At 37.4% G+C, this 16,285-nt stretch overlaps 1 protein-coding gene across 8 annotated transcripts in view; it reads right to left on the reverse strand.

Moving 5' to 3' along the window:
- Nucleotides 1-16,285, reverse strand: part of CADPS2 (calcium dependent secretion activator 2) — a 534,192-nt gene that overhangs the window by 296,655 nt on the left and 221,252 nt on the right. For all 8 annotated transcript variants that reach the window (XM_042923255.1, XM_042923240.1, XM_042923248.1 and 5 more), the window contains one exon: nucleotides 11,174-11,295. In XM_042923255.1, the coding sequence (XP_042779189.1) occupies nucleotides 11,174-11,295 (122 nt within the window). The remainder of the gene's footprint in view (nucleotides 1-11,173; nucleotides 11,296-16,285) is intronic.

The following is a 16,285-nucleotide window of genomic DNA, read 5'->3' on the forward strand; positions in this document are numbered from 1 at the left end:
CCCAGAGGGTCCCCCATCTCAGGATAGCAAGGGTAGCAAGAGTCGGAAGTGTCCTTAATTTCAGTCACCAAGTAAGTACAAGCAAAAGCGCTGCTCTTTAAAATGTTTTCCAAGGAATTTCTAGAAAAATGGGAGCTTGGGATGGGAGAACAAGGGCTGGATATGCTGATCACAAGCAGGTACTAGCTCAGATGTCATACCAGGAAACCTACCGGGAGACTCTATTTTTCATATTCTGAAGGCTAAACATTTAGATTACTGAGCACTATTTGGCCATATTACTGTGGCTGGTGCTAAACAGAAACCAGGAGGTTTATGATATAGCCCCTGTCTTTCAAGAAGCTTCCACATCACGTGAGTCATCTGCTAAGGAAATTAAATGTAAGCAGGAAGAAACTATGTGGGGGATATTATTAAGCTCAGGGGGAAGAGAAGGATGGCAGCTACATGATGCATCATTCTAGGAAAGAATAACGCGATGTCACAAGTTGCTGGCAGCATGGGCGTCTCCAATGATTGAACTACCCTAGAGAAAAGTTAGGTGTGGACGTAGGCCATGACAGAAGCCATTTGCTAAAAGAGAGGACTACAAGAGCACCACACACAAAAACGATGTGCCCTTTTCGCCTTTTCCCCTCCTCCCAACCTCAGTCCTACTCAAAAGTGGTAGAAAAAGTATATGGGCAGGCAAAACAAGAATAGTGAAAAGAACTATAGTATATTCCTCCCTCCTACAGCTTTCTGGAGGAGCTGGAAGAAAAGGAACAAGTTTTGAAATGGCATAAGTTTTGACTGAAACCTGAAAATTCTAACACCCGAACATGGTATTTAATACCTAACAACAACAAGAGCTATGCTTTCTGCCAAGATTTCTTCAAAGGATATGAAGGGAGATTCTAGTCTATGTCTGAGAGTAATACTGGGATAAAAATTAAGTTGTTTGCTACTCACACTCTGCCAGATTTAGCCCATCTGATACAGTGGTTACATAAATTGAATGGAATAATAATGAAAACAACTACAAAAGGTTGCTCTGAAAAAAAAAAAGTCACGGATTGTAAAGGGAAGTAATTTACAAGTTGTAAATCCATCACAGAGATGTTGATAATCATAATTATATAAACTTTCTCCCAAGCTCTCTCATGGCCATTTTCCACTTTAGCTCATAGGGCCTCTTGAGCCAGCATCTGGAACCTGAATCCATCATGTTTTCCCTTTAATGCAGATGTCACTAGTTACACAAGGATTGCCAAATCAGCTTCCTTTACTTCCAAATAAATTCTCAATGAATGTAATTCCTGTATTTGGCCAATGTTGGTCTCTTTAGGCTTCATTTTGTTCTGTACCAGTCGCATCAGCTCAGAGAAATGTTACTTCTGGTGAATTTATTTATGTAAGCCGAAGCAAGCTCATGTTTTTCAAGATGGAAATGAGAAAAGATGGGACTCACGCCATTCTAGTGTTTACCTTTAGGTTCATTAAAAACAGGCACACTTTTTGATAGATCACATATCAATTTAGTATATTTGATCTCCGCTCTGCAAGAGTAGCAGCCTAATGAATTATATTTCAAAACTCTGACATTACTAAATTAAGATGTAAACTACTGTTTTTAAAAAGCCTGGTTAGCTTCTTTCAGTTTCTATGCAGTCTGTACTTAATCTCTCACACACTTGTCCCAACCCCTTGATACAGATAAGCCTTCCATTTGTGGCTCTACTATTCCTTCCATAGTTTGACAGATTGTTACAATTCTGGTTCAGAATGTTGAGTTTCCAGAAATGGGTACTGGAGCCTATATTTCTCATCATTTTCATGAGGTAGAAGAAAGTTTTGTCCTCATATCCATAAATATATTTCTCTAATAATGCACCTCATTAGTTTTTTTTTTTTAATTGCTCCTTACCTTTATATTACTTTCAGAGGGTTGGGAGCAGAGACCAATTAACTTTCAAATACCTTTAATAAAAGATATAGAGGTACCTTTAATAACACTATGGCATAAAAGAAATACAGAAAGTATGGCAAAAACAAAACCACCCCTCCTCCCCCCCGCAAAACCAGTGCTGCTTCCCTCTATATCTTTTTTATTGTGGTAAAAACATGGAGCATGAGATCTGCCTTTTAAATGCTTAAGTGTACAGTCCACTACTGTTAACCGTAAGTCCAATATTAGATAGTAGGTCTCATACAATTATTCATGTTGCATAACTGAAACTTTGTATGTCTTAAAGAACAACTCCCCATTTCCCCCTCCTCCCAGTTCCTGGTTTATTTTTTTTAAATATTTTTAAAGTTTATTTACTTTGAGGGGCATGGGGAGAGAATCCCAAGCAGGCTCCATGCTGGCAGTGCAGAGCCCTATGCGGGGCTTGATCTCACAAATTGACATCATGAGCCAAAATCAAGCTGGAAGCTTAACTGATGGAACCACCCAGGCACTTCTGGTTTGTTTCTAACAACTAATTTCCTTGCTTTCATTTTTCTGGTACCAAGATTTATCTTCACCCTCCACGGAAAATTATCAGCTTTTGTGTCTTAGGCAAAGATGGTCATTATTTATAGGCACAGTGTTACTGACAGACTGGTGAGGACAACACAACCGACCCCTTCCCCTTTCAGTCTGTCATTCTTACGCTCTCTTTCCTTTGTTGGCGGGGGGGGGGGGGTGTCATGAAGGGTATGGGCTAAAACTCAAATCACCAGGTGTCTGGAAATGGTAAAAAGCTACACAAGGGTAGCAAGTGTTTATGGACCTCTATTCATAGAGAACAAAACCTTTCCTGGCTGAGAGACTATGAAAATCCATAAACAGTTTCTTTCATAACTGAAATACAGTTCACATACATTCTCTTCCCTCCATTATAAAATAAAAACTTTAACTCACTACTACTCTTTGTAAATCAAACTTGTCTATAAACACACTTTTATGAGATCTCAGATTCTATTTCCTAAGTTATGCACCAACCTCACACACTGTTTCCGCCTAATTGCTGGCAGGAAATGTGAACTACAGGAATGAAATAGGCAATGACTAGAAATCTTGATTAAGCTTATTGGAAATATGGACTAAATAAGGCACTTTAATTAGTATCAGACAAAAGAATGAATTGATATCCAATACAGCAGAAACTGTTAAAGCAATAAAACATAGAAAGCGTGTCTGAGGCATGATTCGCTATAATGATGGAGGAGATGAATCTCTTTCCTGTTGTGCAAGGTGAGTTCAAGACAGAAGTTACCACACTGCTGAAAAGCCGCAGTTGGCCAGCTTCAGAAGACACATCTTTAAGGTAATCTGCTCCTGGGATACATGATAAATATAAATCATTTAATTCAATTTATAAGTTAACTATGTGTTCATGAGGAAAGAGAAAAGCAGTATTTTAGCCAAATTTCCTTGCGGTCAGAGTAATAAAAAAGAGTACTGGAGGATTATTGTAATACTTTCTAACTTCTAAGCATTTTAATTCACTTGAATTGTCCACTTACATGTTTCCTATTATCAGAATCTCATTATGAATACATCATAAATTAAATGAGAAACACCTGGGGTGCCTGGGTGGCTCAGTTGGTTAAGCCTCGGACTTGGCTCAGGTCATGATCTTGCAGTTTGTGAGTTCGAGCCTCATGTTGGGTTCTATGCTGACAGCTCAGAGCCTGGAGCCTGCTTTGGATTCTGTGTCTCCCTCTCTCTTTCTCTCTCCCTCTGCCCCTCCCCTGTTCACACGCACTCACTCGCGCACCTGCTCTCTCTCAAAAATAAACATTAAAAAAGTTTTTTAATGAGAAACATCTCATGAAAACCTATTTGTGAAAAAAGTTGTTAAAATAACTTTACTGATATAAAAGTTAATTTATTTGATTGACCAAATATTTGAGTATCAAATACATTTTATAGAAATTATGCTACATGAAAAGGCCAGATATAAAAGACTACATACTGCATGATTTCATTTCTATGCAATGTCTAGAAAAAAGAAAATTATAGCACTGGAGGTAGACAAGTGGCTTCCTGGAACTGGCATTTGGAAAACTAAATATGGGCATGAGGGACTTTTCGAAGTGGTGGATTTTAAAACTGAACTGAGAGTGGCACCAGCTGGTAGTGGTACAAGCACATAAATTTACTAAAAATCATCTACATGACAATGGAATAATTTTATGCTATATGAAGTTTAGCTCAACAAAAGTTTTTAAAAAGATACTGTAAAAAGAAATAACATGGTATTCAGATTCTTAGGGCATTTGCACTCCCTCAAGATTAGATGGATTACTACTGTCATAGGGCTTATGTCCCCACCCCCACTTCTCATGTTGAGGCACTAATCCTCAGTATGATGGTGTTTGGAGTTAGGGCCTCTGGGAGGTAACTGAGTTTGAATAAGGTCATGGAGGTGATGATCGCTCTCTCCACTATGTGAGGGTACACAGGCAGAACTCAGCCATTTGTAAACCAGGAAGAGAGCCCTCAGCAAGAACCCCGCCTTGCTGGTGCCCTGATCTCGGACTTCTAGTTCCAGAATTGTGAGAAATAAAGGTTTGCTGTTTAAACCACGGATTCTACAGTATTTTCATTCTAGCAGCCCAAATGGAGAAGTGTGGTGCTGCTGTAACAAACAAATACCTAAATATGTGGAAGCAGCTTTGGAACTGGATCAAGGCTGGAAGAATTCTGAGGTGCATGCTGGAAGATGCCAGTATTACAACGAAGGGACTCTAAAGGAAGTTCTGGTGAAGACTCAAAGCAATGAGAACTACAGAGGAAGCTTCTGTCTTCTTGGAGAATATATAACAAACAGAATGTTGGCAGAAAATATAGATGGTAAAAGCAATTTTGATGAGGTCTCAGTGGAAATGAGGAATAGGTTATTGGAAACCACAAGAAAGACGATCTTCATTACCAGAAGCAAAAACCTGGCTGAAGTGTGTTCATGTTCTAGTCTTTTGTGAAATGTAGAACCTTCCATGCAGTGAACCTGGAGGTTTACCTGGGGAAATGTCTAAGCTGAGCACTGATGAGCAGCTTGGTTCCTCCTGACTGCTTGCAGTAAAAAGCAACAGTGATCAATGGATTAAAGACAGAATTATTCTGCAAAAAGGTACCAGATCATAAAGAGTTTAAAGATTCATAAAAATTAAAAGCAGGTACAGAAGAGAACACCAAAGGTGTGGTAGACCAATCATTTGATAAGGGGGTAAGTATAGGTATGAGCCCTGAACCTCGTCAATCATCCCAGCAGGAACACCACTGAACTAAAGGAGATGGAAAGAAATGAAGGAAGGCTGTTGAACTCCTCAGCCCCTACACAGATGGACCATAGATTCAGCTATGAACACATTCTAGTCTTCAAAGCAAGGGAGGAATGACTCCAGAAGTGACTCAGAGATCATTAGGGCTGCCAATCCCAGCACAGGCCTTGAGTGCAATAAGCCTGTGGGGCAGGGCAGGTCGGTGGGGGGGGGGGGGGGGCACACAAAGGGCTATCCCACCCTTGGTTTCAAAGGGTAAGACCTCTTCCCAGCAGGACCTTGTGGATAGGGCCATCACCTTGGTTTCAATAGGCCAGATGGCAGGCACCAGAAGCTGCAGGGGCAAAACACCCATCACACAGGCGTGAGCACTGCCTAAGTGGTTCTACAAGGCAAAGCATAGAACAAAAGAAGAGTATTCTTGAGCCTTAAGGTCTAAAGGAGTTTGTTTTGCTAGCTTTTAGATTTACTTGGGGCTTGTACTCACCCCTCTATTCCTGATTTCCCCGTTTTTGAACAGGAAGATAGATTCTGTGCCTTTCCCACCACTGTTCTTGGGAAGCATATGACTTACTTGAATGTTTCACAGGTTCACAGCTGGAGGAATTTTGTCTCAGAATGAATCATAATTTGGGTTTCACTCATATCTGATTTAGATGATATTTAGATGAGACTTTGGACTTTATACATCAGGACTGATGCTTGAATTAGTTAAATCCTTTGGGGCTGTCAGGATGGAATTTATGTATTTTGCAGGTGAAGATATGAATTTTGAGAGGCCGTAGGTAAAATGTGAAGGATTGAATGTGCACACCCAAAGTTCATATGTTGAAGCTCTAATCCCTAGTGTGACAGTGTCTTAAGGTGGGGCCCTTGGGAGATAACTGGATTTGGAGGAGGTCATGAGGGACCTCCATGACGGAAATGGTGCCCCTGTAAGAGGATAAAGAGATCAAAGAGCTCACTGTCTACTCTGTGATGATCTGGCAAGAAAGTGGCCTTCCATTACCCAGAAAGAGGGCCCTCACTAAGAACCATGACCATGCCAGCACCTTGATCTTACACTTCCAGCATCCAAAACTGTGACAAATAATGTCTGGTGTTTAAGCCACCCAGTATACGGCATTTCTGCTACAGTAGCCTGAACTAAGACACACAGATTAAATAAACTAAAATAGCTGATATGAAAGAGCTTCCAACCAGTGAGTGGTGACATACTGTTGTGTTTCCAGTGGGTTGAGAGTGACTTCAATTCCCTCAGTCACTGGTGGGTGGGGGGGGCATGACAGCATCTGAGGCTTGTATCTTCTTGCAGCTAAGAAACTACTTCCACAATTTATCATACAAGTAACACATGTCCCTGGCTCAAGGCTCCTTGATGAATGAAAATGAAGAAAACATATGGACATTTACGGCATGCTGATAAAGCAGTGCACAGAAGGAAATTTATAGCTCTAAATGCCTAAATCAAGAAAGAAGACCTCAAAAACCTAACTTTCCACTTTAAGACACTATAAAAAGAGCCAACTAAACCTAAAAGAAAAAGGAGAAGGGAATAATGAAGGTTATAATAGAAATTAATGCAAAAAAAAGTATCAGTAAAGCAAAAGGTGGGTTTTTAAACATCAGAAAAGATAAATTTTTAGCTAGATGGAATAAGAAAAAGATAGGAGATTCCACTTACTAGAATCAGAAATGAAAGAGGGAATACTTTATGGAAATAAAAAACATTATAAATGAAAAATATAAATTAACTGTATGCCAGTAAATTAGATAACTTGAATGAAATGGCCAAATTACTGGAAAGATCCCAAATACCAAAAGTGACAAGGAACAGAGGATCTGAATGGATCTATAACAAATAAAAAGACTGAATTAGTAGAGAATTATCCATAAAGAACAGCCCAGCCCCAGACAGCTTCACTTGTAAATCCTACCAAACACTTAAAGAAGAATACCAATTCTTCATACCTTTCCAAAAAAAATTCAACAAAAATGAAAACAAAGAAATGAAACCAGAGACCACCTCCAAACTCATTCTATGAGGCCAATATAAAATCAGATAAAGAATTCACAAAAAAGGATATTAGTACACCACTCTCTCTTACACAGATGCAAAAATCCTTGACAAAATACCGGAGAAGTGAATCCAGTAACAAATAAAAAGAATTATACATCATGAGCAAGTGCAAGTTATGCCAGGAATGTAAGGCTGGTTTGACACCTGAAAATTAAATAATATAATACACCATAACAACAGGATAAAAAGCAAAAATCCCTTATGATCATCTCAACAGATGTAGAGAAATTGTTTGACAAAACCCAACACCTTTTAATGATGAAAACACTTAACAAGCTATAAATAGAAAGGAACTTCCACAAATTGGTTAATAGGCATCTACAAAAACCCCAGAGCTAGCATTGTACTTGGTGAAAGATAGAGGCTTTCCTACTAAAATCAGGAAGAATGAAAGGAGTTATACTCCTGCCAATTCTATCCAACATTGCACTGAAGGAGAGAGGGTAATTAGGTAAATAAATAGCATCCAGATCAGGTAGAAATACAATTATCACTATTTGCAAATGACATGATTTTATATAAAGAAAAATCTAATAAACCCCAAAAAAACCCATTAGAATAAAGTACAGCAAGGGTGCAGCATAGAATATCAACATCTAAAAAAAAAATCAATTGTCTTTATATACTTAAATAATCCAAAAACAATTTCCTTTATAATAGGGTCAAAAATAATAAATTACACCAAAGAAGTATAAAACTTAAACTTTGGAAACTATAAACTATTGTTAAAAGAAGCAAAAGATCTAAATAACTAGAAAGACATTCCATGTTCATGAACAGGAAGACTTAACACTGTTAAGATTGCAACACTCTCCAAATGGACCAGATTCTACACAATCTCTGTCAGAATCTCAGCTACAGATACCTGCAAAATCTTTGCAGAAAATGACAAATTCATCCTAAAGGTCATATGGAAATACAGAATAGACAAAATAATCTCAAAAAAAACACAACATTACTGGATGCTTAAAACATCATACAAGGCAAAACCAAACAAAAACCCACTTCATACAAGGCAATGGTAATCAAAATAATATGGCACTAGCATTAAGTACATCAACGAAATACAACTGAGATTCCAGAATTAAACCCATGTATCTATCTACGGTAAAGTGATTTTCAAAAAGGTACCAACAACACTTAATAAGAATAGTTTCTTCAGCTGAAGAATTGGACAACTGAATTGTCAAATGAAACAAGTTGAACCCTTATATCATATTGTGAACAAAACTCAACTGAAAATACATCAATGACCTAAATGTCAAAGGAAAAACTATGACAGTCTCAGGAGAAAACATGGGGATAAGTCTCTGACTTTGGACACCAGATTCTTGGGTATGACGCCAAAAGCACAAACAAGCATCAACAACAAAATAAACTGAATGATAACAAAAGACAATATCAAGGAAATAAAAATATAAATCCACATAATGGGATAAAACATTTGCAATCATATATATAAGGATTTAACATTTAGAATATACCGGTAGCTCTTACAACTGAAAAGATAAACAGCCCAGTTAAAAAAGGAGAAAAAGACTTGAACAGACTTTCCTCTAAAGAAAATCTACAAACAGCTAATCAACAAATGAAAATATGCTCACAGCTCATTAGGAGGGAAGGGTAAATGAAAGCAACATGAGATACCACTTTACCCCCACTAGAAGGACTGTGTGTGTATGTGACAAATAATAAATACGGGTGAGAATGTGAAGCAACTGAAACATATATACATTGCTGGTGGGAAAATAAAATGGTGCAATCACTGTGGGAAGCAGTTTAGTAGACCCTCAAAAATCTAAACACACAATTACTCTGTAATCCAGCAATTCCACTCCTATGAATACACCTAAAACATTTGAAAACAGGAACTCAAACAGATATTTGTACAACTTTAGTTATAGCATTGTTCATAGTTGCCAAAAGGTGGAAACAACCCTAGCGTCAAAAATCTAGATGAAACAAAATGTGTTTACTTTAGACTATTATTTAGCCATAAAAAGGAATGAAGTTCTGACACACGCTGCAAGATGAAAGAACCTTGAAAACATGATGTTAAGGGAAAGAAGCCAGTCACAAAAGAGCACCTATTATATGATCCTATTTATATAAAATGCCTGGAATTGGCAAATCTAGAGAGAAAGAAAGTCACTTAGTTGCTCAGGACGGGGTAATCTAAGTTTGTTAGGAAAAGGGTATAGGGTTTCTTTTTCATGTGATGAGTATGTTCTAAAATTGCTGATGGTTGCATAATTCTGTGAATATACTAACATATACTAATATAGCTGTCCTTGAAAACAGAAAACAAACTTCTCCCTTGACTCCATATGCCTGGCCAAAACTGGCCCCAATCGACTTCCTTCTAGCTCCACAGCCTTCTTTTAGGTTTAGAAAATCTCTTAAAAGAGTTGTTTACCCTCATTATTTTTACCTCATTGTCACAACTCAACGTAACTCAACTCTACTTGCCTGCAAGAGTAAATACTACGACCTTAAATATTTGCTGTGACTAAGTCATAAAAATAAGTGCAAGCAACTGAACTAGTAAGTTCTGACAATCTACCAGGTACTAGAAGATCAAATAGGACAAGATATCTTCCCCTTTCTCAAGGGAAAACAATACCAAATGAACAGATGAGAAACACATTGGTCTAAAAATTAAAATGAGCCAGAAGATATCTGCTCCATATTGGGTTATCTAAAAGATCTTCCCAGCAAGTGAAGTTTGTGTTAAGATTCTTAGTATCAAGGATCCAGCCGTACAAAGGTAAGAAAGCAGGTAGGCACAGGGAAAAAGCAAGTGCAATGGTAACAGGCTGAGATGCTGAAGGAACTGCATGAAGTCCAGTAATTGACCAGGGAAACCGAGGGTCAAGGTGAGGTCCCAGAGGTAATGAGGGGCGGGCTAGGGGCAGACCTGTATGGCTTTTTGTAAGGCAGGGTGAGAAGCTGCAACTTGCTTCTTCCTCCATCTCATAATACTCTGTGCACATCTGTCCTGTTACACATCAACTTGTGTCTCTACCTTAAACTGTGTCTGCCCTACAGAGAACGAAAGGTTTCATTTACCACTATGTAACCAGTGCCTAGCCAGGATCTGAACCGATGTCTCCTGTATGATTAGTCCCATCATCATGCTGTGATAAGACAAAAATCCTAAATCCTGAGGAAGGAAAAAAAAATTCTTTTCTATAGGCAGTGTACAAATGAAAGCCAGGCAATTTTCACTCAAATTCCTCAGACTAGCCTGGTTATTTCTACCAGAGACTGTGATGCTTCCCAAGTTTCAGTCAGTTAAAAAGAACATCTTCCAAACTTAATTAAACTCATTTCCACAATCTGAAACATAAAACTGCCAGCAGAAAACAGCTTTAGCTTCTCTGATTACTGTATGGTTGTCATTAACTGCTTCTCTACCTCAAGCCTATTCCCTAAGTATTCTAAGACATTGTGCCAAATTGTAGCTACCTCAACATAAGTGTTATAATATATGGAAATGGAAAAGCTATTAAGTTACAATTCTAGAAACTGAAATAGGATCAAGCACTACCTTCTAAATAACATATAATGCATGTTTTCCTTTTAAATGACTTACCAACATTTAATTGCCTAATAATTAGCTTCTCATTTGCATGTTAGATTTTCTGTTCGTACTACACAGGGATTCTGCTACAGTTCTATTTACGGCATCCTTATCTAGAAAGGCATACAATAATTCTAGCACAGTTCAGACAAGCCTGGCCAAATAACAGTTTCAGAGTATAAAACCACACAATGCTGCAAATAAACAAACGGGGTTTCTTTGGAAGGGGAGAATTTTTTTTTTTTTAAGTGCCTTACTGTGGCCTTGAGGCTTCAGCCTGGTCTGTCTGCAGTTTTTCTCCTCCTTCCACTTCCATTGTACAATAAACAATTCGATTGGGAGCAACAGACTTCAAACCTTGAACTTCCATGATGACAATCTAAAGATAAAAAAAATTTAAATGATACATCAAGTTGGCAGCCTTTAGCAATATACAGAGATAGCAGCATTGACTACAATTAGAATGACCAATTGAATAAATTATCTGGTAACAGCAATGGCATTTTTTCTTCCTTAGAATCCACCTGTATTCATGAAAGGTAAAGTAAATAACATTCTGAAGAATGTTCAATATTTCTGAATGTTCAATATTCTGAAGAATATTCAAGATTTCTTCAATATTGGAGTTGAAGAATATTGAAAAAATTGAATAAATTTTGAAGAAATTGAAGAAATATTGGATATTGAAGAAATCTCTCCTGCCAGCTATTACAGTAAGGTTAAAATCTCTAAATATAAGCCCTACTGAATTAATAAGTGAGGTATACACTCAGATCCTTAAAAAACGATGGCAAGTCTGCATCAGGTAAAGCAGAATGACCAATGAAATCTCAGTGAATGTGCTAAAACATGTACAGGTTGAGTTCCACATAAAGTGGAATACGATTTATGAGTGGTACACATCATCATAATACCAATTCACTGTTATGAATATATGACATCAGAATTTTCTATATTCACTTATTTTAGATGACTACTACTATTTATAGAAGAATATGCATTATAGCAGGTGTGTGTATTATGAAATATGGAAAATTTAACTTGCCAATGAACATCTTTCTACTAACTTCACAAGGAAAAAAAAGGACTTCTTCATCCACTAAAAGTATGTGCTAATTTAAGGCAGTTTACTGGAAAAGGGTAGAAGGTGATATTATTTTATGCATCTATAAGTCCTGGAAAAAAGGGAAACAATTTTTTTTTTCAAGTGAGCCTTTTATACTCATATAAAAGGCTACTGATTTTAAAACACTGTAACCTAACATTTTCACTGGGTATACACATAAAATATGATTATTGAATATTACATGCTATAGCTTTTTCAACCAAAACTTGCAACCCAAAAGTTTCCTCAGTTCTCAAATTGCATAAAATATATTCAATGGCATTTTCATAATATACATTCATGTCTTTACTGATCTCGTGTTGTATTTGTACAAACAAGATAAACAGCATTCATGCCAAGTAGCTACCAAAATATCCACTAAAAAATCATATATTGATCACTTAATGTATTATTAAAGTCATTACCCCTTTCATGAATTGTGATATGAATCTGGAGGCAAAAGGTCCCAAAGAAGCCATCTTAAAAAAACTATTTTTCCTTTCACTCTCCAGCACAACAGAAGGATTATGTTCATAAAACAAATGCCAAATTTGTTTTTCATGAAAAAATAGGAAACTAATCACTAAAAAAGGTCAAACTCTGAACCATTTTCCTCCTCAATCAAGACTTCTGTTATTTTATTGCAATGAAATGCATACCAAGTCACGAATAAAAATAAGGACTTAACTGAAAACAGACTAAGAACTAAAAGATAACAGAATTATCTTTCACAGCTTCCCTAATACATTCAAGGAAGTTGAAGTAAAGCACTTCATCTTATTGATGGAAAGTAAGCAAAAGAAGGTATATATTCTTAATAAGTCAGCTTCATTGTTAATCATTTTGAAACTCGTTAAAACTAAGCAGAAACTAAAACAAATGAGATCTGTAACCCTATCGATCAAAAGCCAACTCCACATGGACTTACTACCATGACCCTAATGACTTCTTTTTTTGGTCATTTGTAAACTTTTTTTTTTCTTTTTTTAAGTTTATTTGAGAGGGAGCTCGAGCAGGAGAGAGCAGAGACAGAGGGAAAGAGAGAATTCCAAGCAGGCTCCTCACTGTCAGAATAGAGCCTGATGGAGGGGCTCATACTAACTGTGAGATCATGATCTGAGCTAAAACACTTAAACGACTGAGCCACCCAGGTGCCCTGACCCCAATGACTTCTAAATAAAATTTTTGGAAGGTCACTTAAAATACGGGAAGCAACAGAATCATGTACACATGATAAATCTAGAAATGTTTTAGTTCCTATTTGGGAATAAGTTTATTTGCACTGCATCTCTTTCTACAGTGTGTTTAATAGTCAAAGTTCAAAAAAGAAGAAAGGAAGCATATGCTTAACACTATTTCTGTCACCTCTACTACAAGCTACCGTAAACAGGACCTCCTGAAGCATACAACTCAGGAAACTGTTTTCTGCTCTGCAAAACAATACTCCCATCTGTGCCAGGAAGGTTTTATTCTGCAGAATTGCCACTTTCAAAAGAAGGAACTTCCGTTTGGAATCCATACATATACACAAAACAACACAATTCTGCAGATCTGGTTTCCAAAAGGAGAAAAAAAAATACAGCTAGTCTCAATCATTAACGATAAAGACAGCCCAAAATCCCATGAACCATCAACTAACCTAATTTTAGGTAACGGTTTCTACCAATTCCCTGCAAAACTTGACAATGCAACTACAGAAAATAAAACTAGTCTAAATTTCATCTTTTCTTCCCCAATCTCTCTGTGACTGATATGATAAAGATAAAATATACAGAGTTATTCTAGAAGCAAAAAGAAGGGAGGCACGTACAAAATATAAAACTTGGTAACATGCTTCTGAATTGTCCAGAGTTCTGTGGCATCAGGGTGTGGGCAGGTTTGAGAAAACAAAGCTGAGCAGTATATGGGGACCACATATACCAGAGAAAGAAGTCACAGGGTCTGCAAGCCTAAAACCAGTGAAAACCAACTGTTCTCATGCCAGCGAAACCCATTCCTCTTCTCTTACGACATGCAGACTCAACTTCATAGATGAACATCTGTTGTCCTCCCCTGACTTGAATATTTAATTTTAAAATCCCATTGTATGGCTTACAGTTTTGTGGCTTAGCTGGTCTCTTGCTTTACTATTCTCTCTGAACTGAAGGCTTCATGAATGGAGAGACCTGAAAGTAATCATGTGTGGCCAACTGCTGCTTTTTGAACCACCAAAGGCCTCAACTCAATCAGTATTTATCAAGCTAGTTGTGTAGCAGGCAGTGTTTTAGGCTCGTGTGATACCTCAGTAAACAAAAGACCTCAACTTCCCATAGCTTACATTGTAGTAGAATAAATCAGATAATGAATAATAAACATAATAACTGAATTATATAGTAGGTGGTTAAGAGCTGTGGCAAAAATTCAGCTTGAAAACAGAATAGGGTGGGGTGAGAGAAGAGAGCAGTCAGCAGCAATTTTAAAGAGGGTGATAAAATATGAGTTTTTCAAATCTGCACTTACCCCTTAGACCCAGATTTCAGTTCCTAGAAAAAACCTTTCTCACTAGACCAATTCTAAGCTTGACTGATGAAATGTGAGACCCTTAAAGTGGATTAACTACTTGCCTTTCAGAATTTTCTTAGGCTGAGAAGCAAGGCTTGGATAATGGGCCAGGGATAATTATGGAGTTTAGCTAGGCTGAGGTCAGAGGCCCTGGGGACGGAGGGGGACCTGTCTATTCTCTAAGGGGTCTACAGATACATATTGTGAATGTAGTTTGCACTGAATGTGATTTCATTTTGTTGTTGAACATACATCTCCTATTTATAATACTGGGGGCATCATGGAAAAGATCTGTATTATGCTAAGGAAGGAAAATATCTGCCTTTATACACATAGCAATAAAGAACATCAAAATGATTTTATAAATATACAAGCTTCTCAGACCACACAAAATGAAGTTTTAACTCCTATTCTCCCCCAATGCCATTTTATTGCTAAATGCTCAGCCCTGTTTAAGACACTGGCGATGAAGCATAGAACAACGCATGGTTTCACACAGACACTAACTCACGAACATAATTTTGTTTTTAAGTAGGGAAAAAAGTCCGTAAGAGTCAATTATTTACTATTGTTTACAGTTTTTTAAGGAATAGAAAAAAGAGATGATGTTCTGAACTGTTTCCAGTTCTGCGTGTTTATATAATGGCAGATTTATACATGACAAAAATAAGCTGCTTTACAAATTATAATAAACTCATTTTGTTTCATACAAAGCCTTAAAAAAACTGGGCACTTTATATCTTGGTCAGTAGGAAAACTGAGACAGGTATGCTAAGAAAATTCGACATGTAAGATACTGTGTATTTTCCCTTTAAATATCTCTTTAAGATATTGGAGAGATTGAGAAGAAACCCAGTAATGACAAGAGACTGAGAAGAAAGGCAATAATGGCACAATCATTAGGGAACCCTAGAACTGAGGCTTGAGTCAGAAGAAAACCTATCTCTACTCTGATAGTACATTTAATCTGTTAACCTACACAGAAATCATTAGCCTGGAAGTCAAGAAAGAGAGAGGCAGTTCGCTTATCCTGAAGCCTGAATTTACCTTAGAGTTGAACAGGTGGAGGAAAGAACAAAAAGCACACATTTTTCTGCCACAACCTAAGCAAGCCAAGAGTAAGAAGTATCAACAGGGAAATTTAAAACGGTACCTCCTAAGACTCCATGTACTTTTCTCTGTCAATCCACAAACTCAAATAGCAGTACTGGGTACCAGCAAAGTGACAATTTAACAATGCAAGGAAGGAGTTAGAAGTTTTAATTTTTGAGAGAGCTATAAATTTAACCTTGAAATTGTGTGTCTGTTTTATGTATAAACACAAAAATATTACATGGATTAGCTCAAATACACAGATTAGCAATGAAAAAATGTAATCATGAAAAACATCAAGTGGTTGTGGCAATAAGAGTCCGTATCGATATCTGGTTTCCAGTGAATTATATAAAAATGATAAAACTCTGAAGTCTCAGGAAACACAATATTATTTATCTTTTTAAAATTTATTTATTTTTGAGAAGGGGGGAGGGGGGAGAGAGAACACGCATGAGCAGGGAAGGGGCAGAGAGCGAAGGAGAGAATCCCAAGCAGGTTCGGCACTATCAGCACAGAGCCCATCACAGGGCTCAAATGAGATCATGACCTGAGCCAAAATCAAGAGTCAGACACTGAAACTGAGCCACTCAGATGCGCCTCCAGGAGGACAATTTTAAATGTGTCACAT

This window comes from Panthera leo, chromosome A2 (genome assembly GCF_018350215.1).
Source record: "Panthera leo isolate Ple1 chromosome A2, P.leo_Ple1_pat1.1, whole genome shotgun sequence".
In the NCBI taxonomy this organism is placed as follows: domain Eukaryota; kingdom Metazoa; phylum Chordata; class Mammalia; order Carnivora; family Felidae; genus Panthera; species Panthera leo.